This window comes from Gymnodraco acuticeps, unplaced genomic scaffold (assembly GCF_902827175.1).
Source record: "Gymnodraco acuticeps unplaced genomic scaffold, fGymAcu1.1, whole genome shotgun sequence".
NCBI classification, from domain to species: domain Eukaryota; kingdom Metazoa; phylum Chordata; class Actinopteri; order Perciformes; family Bathydraconidae; genus Gymnodraco; species Gymnodraco acuticeps.
In genome coordinates this window covers 8,403,496-8,416,014 of record NW_022990271.1, presented here as the reverse complement: position 1 = coordinate 8,416,014, position 12,519 = coordinate 8,403,496, and the positions used below count along the sequence as shown (strand labels likewise).

At 41.5% G+C, this 12,519-nt stretch overlaps 1 protein-coding gene across 3 annotated transcripts in view; it reads left to right on the top strand.

The window, feature by feature from the left end:
* The first annotated feature begins 812 nt into the window (after positions 1–812).
* Positions 813–12,519, top strand: part of nhsb (Nance-Horan syndrome b (congenital cataracts and dental anomalies)) — a 53,586-nt gene continuing 41,879 nt past the window's right edge. For all 3 annotated transcript variants that reach the window (XM_034221382.1, XM_034221381.1, XM_034221380.1), the window contains exon 1: positions 813–1,379. In XM_034221382.1, coding sequence (XP_034077273.1) covers positions 1,100–1,379 — 280 coding nt within the window. In that variant the 5' untranslated portion in view covers positions 813–1,099. The remainder of the gene's footprint in view (positions 1,380–12,519) is intronic.

Sequence of the window (12,519 nt, the reverse complement as noted above, 5' to 3'; positions counted from 1 at the left end):
CCCCAGGGAGAAAGCCATCAGACAAAAAAATACAGTTGCCATATTTACTGTATCTTTTGAATCCTGTCATATAGTGGGAAATGTTCATTATTAACTACCCGCAATTGTCAAGTTGAATTTGAGCTTGGCTGTCTCCTATAACTTCAATCTATAGATCAAAGTGTGTGCTGTGCAGTACTGGATCTCCATTGGTCGAGGGGTTGTCATGTGCGTGCCGTGCCAATGGTTGATATTGAAAATGGATAAGAATGAACATATTATGTCCTCAATGCTAAAGTCAGAATGTCTGAAGACATTCTTGTTGTTATACAAGGTTCCTCAGTCAGTGTGTTCTGACATGAGGAGAAACGTGTAGCTGTAGGTATTGTCCTGACCGCTCCCTGTCCACATGTGTCCACATCTCCACGTTTTCCCTCAGCCTTCCCTCTCATCCTCTCAGCCTATAAACTGTACATGCCACAGAGACAGGCTGCATCAATTCCCTGAAAAGTAACCATAATAACACCGGAAAAGCAAGGGAAGAACTAAAAAATAAAAGCTTAAGACGTGCAAACTAAATATGAAACTCATGTTGTGTATTTAAATGTGTGCCTTTTCAAGATGTTCCCTATGTTGTTGTTTTATATGTGATCAATGCCTATGTTTTCTGTATTTTCTATCAATTCCGCAGGCCTGCCAGTCCATCAATGTCTATCATTTCACTGGGCACAGGTTTTATTTTGAAAGTTTTGGACGATGTTTCCTTGTCGTTCTCGCTGGATTGACGCTGCACGGAGGCAACCCATGATCGCAGACTCAACACGCATCCTCACACCACTGACCTGGGCTTAGCTGTGTCCTGCATGTGTGTGCATGTGTGTGCGTGTGTGAGCGGGAGTGTGAGAGATCCCCAGAAACAAGCAGCAGAATGGAGGATCTCAAGGAGAATCAGGGAACTTTGGATTGACGCCCGGGGATAACGCGCGTTCGGCCCGAACCTCATCGGGTTTCTCGTGGATTTATATATTTGGATGTTGTCTGTTTCCCCCTTTTCCTTTTTTCTTCTAGGCAGTGGGGATTTATATTTGGCTTACAACTCATATTATTTTTGGCGTGCAAAATGCCATTCGCCAAAAGGATTGTGGAGCCGCAGCTTCTGTGCAGGAATCAGGTCCCCAACGATGAAGGTCTGCCTTTGGAGGACCTGTGTGCCATCAGTAACGTGGTTCTGTCCCGGACCTTGCGACAGCTGTCCGACCTGGCCCGGCACGCCTGCTCCTTATTTCAGGAGCTGGAAAACGACATCACTAGTACCAATCAGCGGGTCTGGGTCCTCCAGAACAAAATAGGCCAGATACAGCAGACTGCCAGTGCCCTGGACCCTAAAAAGGAGGCAGTGCGTAAGTAGACCACCACAAGTATGTGTCCCCTCTCAAGAAAAAAACACAGTTCATGATATACACCTTAGCGATGTGTGATTGTATTCATTCATATTCTACATGTGTGCCTTCAGGCTTCGAAGGGCGCCCACCTAAAAAAATACATTTTACCCAGCTGCACGCACGCCCGTAGACGCGGCCCCGTTCCCCCCTCTCTCCCCCCCTCTCCCCTCATTGAAACGTGTCACACGGTTGCGTTTGCACATTTGACCATCCAGTATAATCGAGATTAATTTTCACAGCACAGGATGTGTTGACTGCTCATTCATTTGGCGGTCCAGAATCGGATGTGTGTGTCCGTCGACGATGAAAGAGGCGGGGGAGGGAGGGGGGGATCGGTGTGTGTGTGTGTGTGTGTGTGTGTGTGTGTGTGTGTGTGTGTGTGTGTGTGTGTGTGTGTGTGTGTGTGTGTGTGTGTGTGTGTGTGTGTGTGTGTGTGTGTGTGTGTGTGTGTGTGTGTGTGTTCACAGGCAGGCAGCGCGGAGCGGAGGGGCGTGTGTTGCCGCTGCATTGGCTCAGCATCGCAGTCTCGTTTCTGCGGGTAGCGCACACCTGAAGCATGTTCAGGCGTTGTTTTTTTGGGGGCAAAAAAAAAAATGACAGATCTTTCATTCAAGATGTGAACACATGCAGTTCAGAGTCGAGTGTGTGTTAAAAAAGGTTTTCAGATTTGTGTGTGATGGGGTTTTCAGAGGCGACTCCCCGTGCGCCAAACCCACCATATCCACATGCAGCGGCACCAACACAGCATCAATAATGAATCCAGATGTCCATGTTGCAGTGTAAACATGAACTGATCATGGGTGGATGTTCAGGTGTTGGCTGTGGACGGATCACATAGAATAAAGCATTGGCATTAATCAGAGACTGTGCAATTCAACAACAGCGCGTTCTGTACGGCAGCTCCACATTATTTATGTCCTCTGCAGTCCCTTCAGTTTAAGGCACTTGATTTTAGACGATTTAGACGAACCTTTTTTGTGGTTTTAGTCCAATTCTGTGCATTGGGATTCATCACTGCTGTGTGTTATCTGGGACAACGAAAAAGCATTTTGAGGCCTAAAGCTGTGGGCTCTTTAGATTTACCCCCCAACCCCCAACCAAACAGACACACACACAGCATATGTATCAGTGAGGATGTCTTATTATTACATAAAATATCCGTACTGTTACTGTTAAAGTGTGTTTGTTAATGAACTGGATGAATTATTCTCTGATGTTGAGGTCTATACATTATCTTTTGGAATTAAATGATGCTAGAAAGATTGTTGTCAAGCAGAAAGGGACAGACATTTGAAATGATACGCTGAAGTCCATGTAAGTACACTCCCGAATGTCTCCACACAAACACATCTCACAATTCCTTAAATCTGCCAGCAATGCAAAACTCAGGAACCTGCCTGTCTGTTACACCTGTTGTGCTAAGAAAACCTTGAAATATTGATTCGTTGAGTGGACTGTGCTTCATTATCCCTGCAGCCAGTCAGGGCCTACACGATAAGTATCACTCAGCACATGCTTTACCAAGGGTTTTGTGAATTGCAAATCCAAAAATGCTAATGTGCAGCTCATGCTGTCAATAAGAGTCAGTACTTTATCCTGGACCAGTGCTTCCTAACTATTAAAGCATTACTGACTCGAGAGCTTGTGACACAAATGTGGTCCCATAAGAAATGAGATACAACCCAATTCTGATGCATTAAATTAAGATTTTATAATGTTTTTGTCATCTTTGCTTTTCTCTTGTAAAATACTGTTGTGTTACCCTTTCATGCGTCTAAAGATTCATATAAAGCAAAGGAAATGGTTTACCACTTACACTGTGCGATTATGGGTGCCTATCCTTTGAAAACAGTCTATACGTGCCTTTATATGCTACCATTATTTGTATGTGATGTGTTTGAGAATAACACATTTGTCAGTCAAGTTACCTGCACAACCCTTTGGCAAGTCAGCATATGGGATCTTCTATCATCCTTCATCTCTATTTTGGTCATAAGATTTTTCATTCAACACATGAAACATGACTGAGACAATGTGTGGGATTCTACTTGCAGGAAGAGTTTGAGTTCTCTGTAGACCAATGATCATACTTGGATGCCCACCAAAGTTGTGCTATTTTCATTCAGCTTTCAAAAGGGCTATTATCTTCCCTCATCCTCTTAAATGGCAGCAGATTCATATCTGTGTGTGCACACAGACTGCTATTGAATGTCAGCGACACAACAGAGTTTCCTCTCTTCATTGTAGAGTGTATCAAGATTCAAGGCAGTCAATATGGTGCTAACTTAGATTGATCGTTATCGTGGCAGTAGGCGTTGTTCAGATGCTGTTGAAATGGTCTGTGTTCGTCACATTTAAAAAAAAAACAATGTGCTGTTTTGGACAATTATCAAAACTTGTTCAAACTGTTCAAGTAGTCTGTTGGCACTCGCGGTAGTAAAAGAGTCAACTGTGTTAAAACTTTCGGCTTGTTTGGTGTGATTAATTTTCCATGCTCTCTGCTAAGTTATTTCACTTGCATTGTCTGTGTTGAATGACACAAATGCTGTATTCAGCCAATTAGTCAAAACACTTATACTCAATATTGAGGGTTAAACCGTGCAGTGTGATCCAATATCCAAACATTAAATAAAATCAAATGTATGGATATCTGGATTGTGCCTGATTCTTTTCTGCAGTGCTGCAACTGATAATTGTTTTATCATTGTTTTTGACTAATTGCCTGAATGTTAGATCAGTTTTACCTTATTTTGCTGTTATGTTGTTTAACTTGCAGGGTTATTGATGCTTCTCTGCATGTTTAAAGCAAATGCTGAAATACTTTGATGTAGAGTTTTTGGAAAACCACCCAATAACCTGCTAATGTATTCCTAATTCCTGTGCTATTTAAATAAAATTGCCTTGCCTAATGTTTCAGAAAGACACATCTAAATAAATAAGAGCAGAGTTTATATGTTGTTATTAAAAGGAACGTTTCTCTCATTACATGTGAGTTTGTTTGTGGTGTGAACCACATAAGTTATAGAATAAATAAGTTTACAGTTTAATAATGTGGTCACACCACGAGCATACATAAAAACGAAAAAACGAAAAATATTGACCAACTCCTTCTGTTGCAATTCCTGACACAGAAAAGACCTCAGTAGATCTCTATATGAACAGTCTAAGAAATATGAGATCTGATTTATTAAAAGGCCACTTGTCAATCTGTTGTGCTGGAATGAGCCCTGCTCTCTGGCTACAACCACGCCCACAATGACACAAACATTTACTTACATTAGTCCCAGGCTTGGAGGCAGGGCCGGTTCTAGCCAATTTGATGCCCTAGCCGAGATTTCAATCTGGTGCACTTTGAGCACACAATTACTAGAGACTAGATCTAGGGGGGTCAGAGCTGGTTGATGTCGCCAGGGAAAATAAAGTTTGGGGCTCTCTGCTGGAACTGCTACCCCCGCGACCCGACCACGGATAAGCGGGAGAAGATGGATGGATGGATGGATAGATCTAGGGGGTACAACTTTAAACACCCATATGAAAAATATCGGTTTGCATTTTATTAATGAAATTTAGTGAATGTAACCAATAACCTACCATAGCCAATAACAAATAAATGTAACTTAGGCCTATTTTATTTTTGTTGTTCATTCATATCTGATTTTCCCTAGTTAACATTTATTTATTTATGCATATTTTTTTATCTCTCCAGTTTTAAACGATGTTTTTGGTTTACTGTCCTACAGTATAGTATATATTGAAATGATTTAAAACCTGTTTATCCCAATAATTATAAAGGAGTGCCTTGGAAATATTTGTTTACATAAATTGTGATCAAAACGTTTGAGACCCACTGAGATAACTTAGACTAAAGTGAACTATCTAAACACTCAGAGTCCTTTACCTCACTGAGCGTCTCAGCCTTCACCCTTGTTGAAGAAACATCTTCTTCTTATATCCGTTAGAGCAGCTAGCACCAGATGCTAACAACAGCACCGCCGGTACCGGTGCACCCTCTCTCTCTCTCTCTCCCTCCCTCCCTCCCTCTCTGCCTCGCTCGTTCCCACGCTCACTCGCACTCATCACTTACAGCGGCCATCGTACAGGGCAAATGAAACGTGTAACCGGGGTGAAAAGGGTGTTACATTTACTTAATTATGAATGTTGTCACATCTTGGCCGAAAATTAGAATGAGCCCCAATGGTGTTTTTTCCCTCCCAGAGCTAACTGCGCAGCGCCCCCCCAGATCTGGCGCCCTAGGCGACCGCCTATGTCGCCTAAGCCAAAAACTGGCCCTGCTTGGAGGCATGGTTGGGTGACAGAGGAAGCACGTTTCTATAGCCTGAGTGGAAGACTCAACATGTAGCAAAATGTCATACTTTAAAGCTCGGCCAATCAATATGTTTTACATTAACAGTGACTCATATAACTATGTGATGCAATGGGGGTCGCTCACAGCTTGCACGAACCCACAGAGAATAATCAGCCAGCTGTAAGCAGCTTTTTATCCTCTTTTAGCTCTTTCTGACATTACTGTCCTTACTGTTTGTGGTGTCAATGAACCAGAGACAAAATGCACAACAAACACAACACAAAAGATAATAAAAGTACATTTAAGCATACTTTTTCTTAAATCCGATCAGACTACTAGGCTCAATGTGTTGGTTATACAACTTTGAATAAAGTGAGACTGCTCTCAGTCAGGCTGTTAAGTCAGAACAACAGAAGCTTTACCATGCACCCATTAGTTTTAGTATGGGCTAGTGATTTATGGCTATTAAGGTGTAAGGGATTTCATGTGAACATATTGGTCTGTGGCATACAGTATATGAAGTACTGCTCTGGCAATACTGGTTTCTTTCTGGTGTGCCATTAAGCAAATTTGACTTTGAATTTGAATTGGAGAGAGTATGGCCTGTGGCACCGGGGGACTGCTCTAACTCGCTAGTCTGCTTAGTAACAGAGAGAGAGAGAGAAAGAAAGAGAGGCCTGCTTTAACCTTTCAGCTGAGTCTATCTATCTCCCTCTCTTCGTCTCTTTCTTGTAGTACAACAAGCATCAGATATGTAGCGTGCATCATATTATTGAGACAGTTTGTTATGGATGAAATGAGAAGAGAGAAGAATGGGGAGAGTTCGCTAACAGCAAAGTGTGTGAGCCTCAGTGGTCTGGAAGTAAATGTGTTTTGTTTCTGTCTCACACTCGCAAACACACACAAAACACAAAAACTGCCGCAGTAAAAACAGCAGAGACATATTTACCAACGTTATATTCTGCAACTGGCCAACAGGCTTAATGTGTTCAGTGTGTGTTTCTGTGTGTGGTTCAGGGATCTGATTTCAACCACACAAAGCAGGTTAGGATACACTCTGTCCAGGCATGTCTTGTCTGTCTCACACCTGACCACAGACACACACACATGGAAACACACACATCATTTCAGATGTTTTCTAAATCCAATATGTGTGATGATTTATGGGTGTTTGTGTCTTTCTCACGTGGAGTGCGTCTCCATCTGTCTTTCCCTCCATCTTTGCATATCTCTGTCCATTATCCTCCTCCTCCTCCTCCTCCTCTCCATCCATACCTCTTCCCTCACTGGCCTACTTCTTCTGACTTCTGCCTCTTGACAGCATATTTAATGTTTAATGCACTTTGATTTCCGCCCAGACACTTACAAGCCAGAGAGGAGAGAAAAGGAGAGGAGAGGAGAGGAGAGGAGAGGAGGAGAGGAGAGAGGAAAGGAGCACGTTTGATAAGAGAGAAAAGGGGGAAAGACAGTGAAAATAAAGGAAGCCCCTGGTAGATTAAAGCCTCTGATGTTCAAAGAAAGTAACAAATTAAATTCTGAAATGGTATAGAAAATATCAAGAAAGATTTCAGAATATTTAAGAATATTAAAGTGCAACACCACGTTCAGTTCAAACATAATATTAGAACAACACAACAGCCGTGCTGCAACTCTGTGAGGCTGCCGTGCTTTGAGCTAAATGCTAAGTTAGAATGTGAAAAAGCAGCTGTTTAACAGATTATGTTTACCATTTTTTACAATACGGGCTGTCACAATATCAAGGTCCTAAATACATCCATACCACAGACACAGCCACACAGCCATGGTGTAAGAAGGAATTAAATATTTGTAATGCAACACTTTTGTCTTACCAATAGTGGGCCTAAAACATAATGCTTAAAAACATTGTATTCCAAGCATTCTGTGCAACATCAAGGACAATATGCTCCTTAGATTTTCAGATATTATGTGTGTATATTTTCATCTGAAGGTGAGGTTTAAGGAAAATGTTGTACAAGCCCTCAGGAACATCCTTTCTCTATGTTGCAATTTAGATATAGTCGCCATCTTCTAAACTGCAGGGTCATGTGATGGGCAAATTGAAGCTTTCACAATTAGAACCCTTATATATCTACAAGAGACCATTCATTCATGTGGGCCGTCAGCCAATCAGTTCTAACAAAAAATCACTGATGTGTGTTTGCACTGGGTGAGCAGCTTTAGCTAAAATGAACAGGCTACTTCATTTAATGTTTAATGGATTCATGGAAGTATACAGAGGAAATGGTTCATCCTCTGGTGAGAATGAAGGTGAATACATGATTGCAATAGTTTTGATCATTTTATGTTAAAGGAGAGCATTTGAGTTGAAATTCCAACATTTATATTTCCACCACAGAGTGAATAGTTGGTCAGTAAAGAGAGTGAATGCAGCAGTGTTGTGATTTAAATCATATAATTTTTGATTATTATTATATTTTGATCAAGAAGAATAGAGTTGAGGCAACCTCTTCTTGAATCTATGTCTTTCATTCCCCTGTTTTATAAATATTTTTGTTGTGAAACAGATACACATAAATGGCCAAATATCACTGCATAAACATGTAGGCATTCCACGTGGGGAGGTTACGAGACATATATGTGATGGCATGCAAACTGATACTGTAACACACTTAGTCTACATTTAGCAGCTCTGCTTGACTTAGACACACTGTTTATTTAATTGAGCTCATCAGAGCCTCTTCATCATGGAGAGTAAAATATGTTACTACACATTTTCTGTTCTCATGGCCCAAATACATCTACCCTAATTTTGGTGATTCCACTGCATCATATACAGTAAAACACACACAAACACACACCATCACAGACAAAGCTGCCTTTCCACAGCATCAGGTGTCACACAAACATAAATACACTTGCACATAAAAAATACACACAGAAGCACCCGGTGAACTCTGCAAGCCTTTTCTTTCTGTCTCTCATGTTATCATTTGAAATTCTGCTTTAAGTGCCCCTGTCTCTGTTGCTGTTGCAGTCTGCAATAAAACATGCATGCAGAACCTCTTGGTCTGCACATCACAGCTCTCGGCCGGCCGACTGGCATTCTCACTTTCTGGAGGTGAGTCTTTGTCGGTGCATGCTGGCCTCTGGCTTTTTGTAATGTTTTTTATGTTTTGCTATAGCTGAGCAGATGTGCCAAAAAAGTAGACCCCTAACTGGTTCTTCGGCTCCCTTCTTCAAGTAGAAACAAAATAGGAATTATTCGTATCTATTCATCTTTAATCATAATTCCTGTTATTCTTCATTCTGACTAATCACTGATACTTTGAATGTCAACATTTCTAAACTAAAAATACTTTATCATTGTTTTACTAATGCAAAATGCCACGGGGTTAAAGTTGTGAAATGATTGATTAAGTAAAGATTGAAAACAAACTTCAGTGTTGGGGTTAAAAAAAGATCATTTACTTTGGTAAAGGGACTATCATGGCTAAAAATAACACTCCATTGATTAAACAAGGTATTATTCTAAAATGAGTTAATGCTGATTACAAATAAGCCATATATACCACTGACATACATACATCAAATAGGCAGTGAAAACCCTGTTGCTATACAATTCAGTTTCATGGTAGAAGCACTGCGCAGCATATTGCTCCTTTGTGTGTGTGTGTGTGTGTGTGTGTGTGTGTGTGTGTGTGTGTGTGTGTGTGTGTGTGTGTGTGTGTGTGTGTGTGTGTGTTTGTGTGTACGTGTGCATGTGTGTGTATCCAATATGTCCTACCATGCATAAATGCCACTTGATATGTGTGTGTGTGTGTGTCTGTGTGTGTGAGTGTGTGCGCACATTTGTGTGTCAGCCTCCTGTGACATGCTAAACTGAACTGTCCTGAACTGCAGTCATCTGTGTCTGGAGACCCCATCATCACCACCATCTCCCCCAAAAACCTTTGACAGATGGCTCGGGACCAACAAAATGCACATACTCAGCAATCTCTGGGTCAGTGTGTGTGTGTGTGTGTGTGTGTGTGTGTGTGTGTGTGTGTGTGTGTGTGTGTGTGTGTGTGTGTGTGTGTGTGTGTGTGTGTGTGTGTGTGTGTGTGTGTGTGTGTGTGTGTGTGTGTGTGTGTGTGGGGTGCATGCGTAACTCTTTTCCGCACTGGTTGTTTGCAGCACGTCTCAGTGGAAATGAGCGATGATATTGTAGTGCTGTTTAGGTGCTTTCATAAACGTTTGGTGATCAGCAATGTAGATATGATGACAAAGTGTGTCAAGACAAATAAGAGAAATTAGAAAATGACATCACTGGTAATAGAGCTTTCAAAACTGGGCTTTGTGATTTCCAAATTTGAATAAGATATCTAGTTTGATATGCCTCTATCGATAATATAATATACCTAAAAGCAATGTTAAATGTACAACTCTAAATACATAGGAATTACTATCCTATTGTAACAATACAAATGTAACAATACAAATGTACACTTCATTTTCCAGAGTTTCTAAATTGAAACCAAAGTAAATGTTTTATTTTGATGTGACTAAAGCATACAGCTGTTTAACACAGTAACAGTTTGTTGCAGGTTGAGTTTAATCCCAAAATGCAGCAGGGAGATGATAACTTCTTCTAAAAAGGGCATCATGTTTGATGAGTTTTTTTTAACAGTATTTTGGTTGCAGTAGACAGATACTCACACTTCCTTCTCTATATTTCTCACTCACTCAGTGGTTTCCTCTCAGCATCACAAGAGAGTCCCACGCAGACGCTCTCACAGATGGACATTTGTGTACTTCGCAGGGGTGCTGTTGGCAAAGAGCAGTCATGTTAAAACAGGCGGAGATAAAAAGAGAGACTGAAGAAAACAACAGTGTGTGGGAAAAGGGAGTGAATGATGAGTGAGCACAAAAGAACGTGAGACGCTCTAATATTACTATGATTTTATGATGAGAATTTTAAAGACATCTTTAACCACTCCTTGAATTTAAGCCTGCCTGATTATCTCTGTCTCTGTATGCCAGATTAGTTTAATTCACATATACTTGACCCTGCAGATTGGGAGACATAGCTCTGCAGGCCTAGATAAAACTACCCTATAGCAGGACTGACCAGGGCTGTCAGTGGTTGCTGCTTGGTATTAGCAGATGACAAAAATAGGATGGGAAGCCAATTATATCAATAGTGCTGTGACCATGTGCTTGAGCAGGGTTCAGAATATGGACAGCAGAGATTATGAGTATCAACTGGGGATTTGGGGGCGAGGCATGGATGGTTGAGATGATTTTCAACGGAAGAGCTTCTAAATGGACTTAGCAAACTAAACTCCGCGTTCAGTAAGATTGAAACAGATGGAGTTAGAATACAAGCTTAGGAGAGGGTGTCTACCGCTTGTTTTAAGGGCCTGAGCTGCTCTTAAGGAGGTCCTTAGAAACAGATTGTCTTCGTAAGAACCTTAAAGAACAGCCAACCTAATTGGACTACTAGCACAAAGTCAACATGCTCACCATACCGAGCAGGCACGTCTGTGTGTAGAGATGCTGCAGTGCCGTTTTAGCAACACTTATGTGTGTGAACATGCATTGTAGATTAAACATAATCTTTAACACGCTTCTTTCCAAATTAGCAACAAATCTGTGCTCGTTAAAGAAAGTTGCGATTGGTTGAATTCCACGGCTGATACAGTGTATTAAGGCGAGGTAAATTAATCCAATTTCACAGCGGGCTGGTGAGAGGTGAGGACAGCCAAGCCAAGGCTGCACTAATTAGCCATATCTGTCAGTATCAATGTATCAGGAAAACTACCAAAGCCAACCATTTTCTTCTGCATCACACACAAACACATGCATATATGAACACACACACACAGGCAGTCCTCACAACTATAACCGTAATTTCCTACACAACAGGCACTCCCTTTTTTTAGGAACCTCTAATACCAGGATTTCTATTCCTGAGCCCGACAAAGTGCCACTCAGTGAGGAGTGACACTGTGAGCGTTATAGTGTGAGTATGTGTAGGCTTTGCATGCGAGTTGTGCTGTGTCCGGTTTGATGAGTGCGCTAATGTACCTCAGGTTGACAGGCCAGAGATGCATTAGCTCAACGCTGCAGGCAACCACAGCTGTTACAGAGGAGAGGAGAGGAGAGGATGGGAGGGCATGATAAACTGTAAGAGGTTGTTGAGCTGTGCAATAACAAGACGAAGATCCCACATACTTGTTAGCAGCTCTTTGAGGTTGTACTTTATTTGTATTTGGAGGAATGTAAAAATCATCCCAAGGTCCCTAACACCACTACCATCGATTCCTTTTCCGATGTGGATGAGTGTGAATGTTTTATTTGCAGTATGTAATCCAGTAACAAAGGCGAAAAGACAACGATATAAAACAAAAATAGAGCAAAGTGTCTAAGAGCTACTGATAAAAATAAAATCTTATGCTAGACAGTATTGCAGTGTATGCTACAGGAAGCTTATATCTTTGGTAAGGAGGTGAGAAAAGGGTGTTGACGCAATATGATACAGCACTGGTACTCTCAACACGTGTAAAATAATTACAGTATCCTGACACATTCTGCTCCCATTCTATGGGCTCGTAATTATCACCACACAGTCGAATAATTACAGTAGCAGGAAATTACAATTAACCAATTGTGTGACTTACTGAGAACTCCCCCACATTATTGTGTGTGTACGTGTGTGTGTGTGTGTGTGTGTGTGTGTGTGTGTGTGGTGTGTGTGTGTGTGTGTGTGTGTGTGTGTGTGTGCGCGTGCGTGTGTGTGTGTGCGTGTGAGTGTGTGTGTGTGTGTGTGTG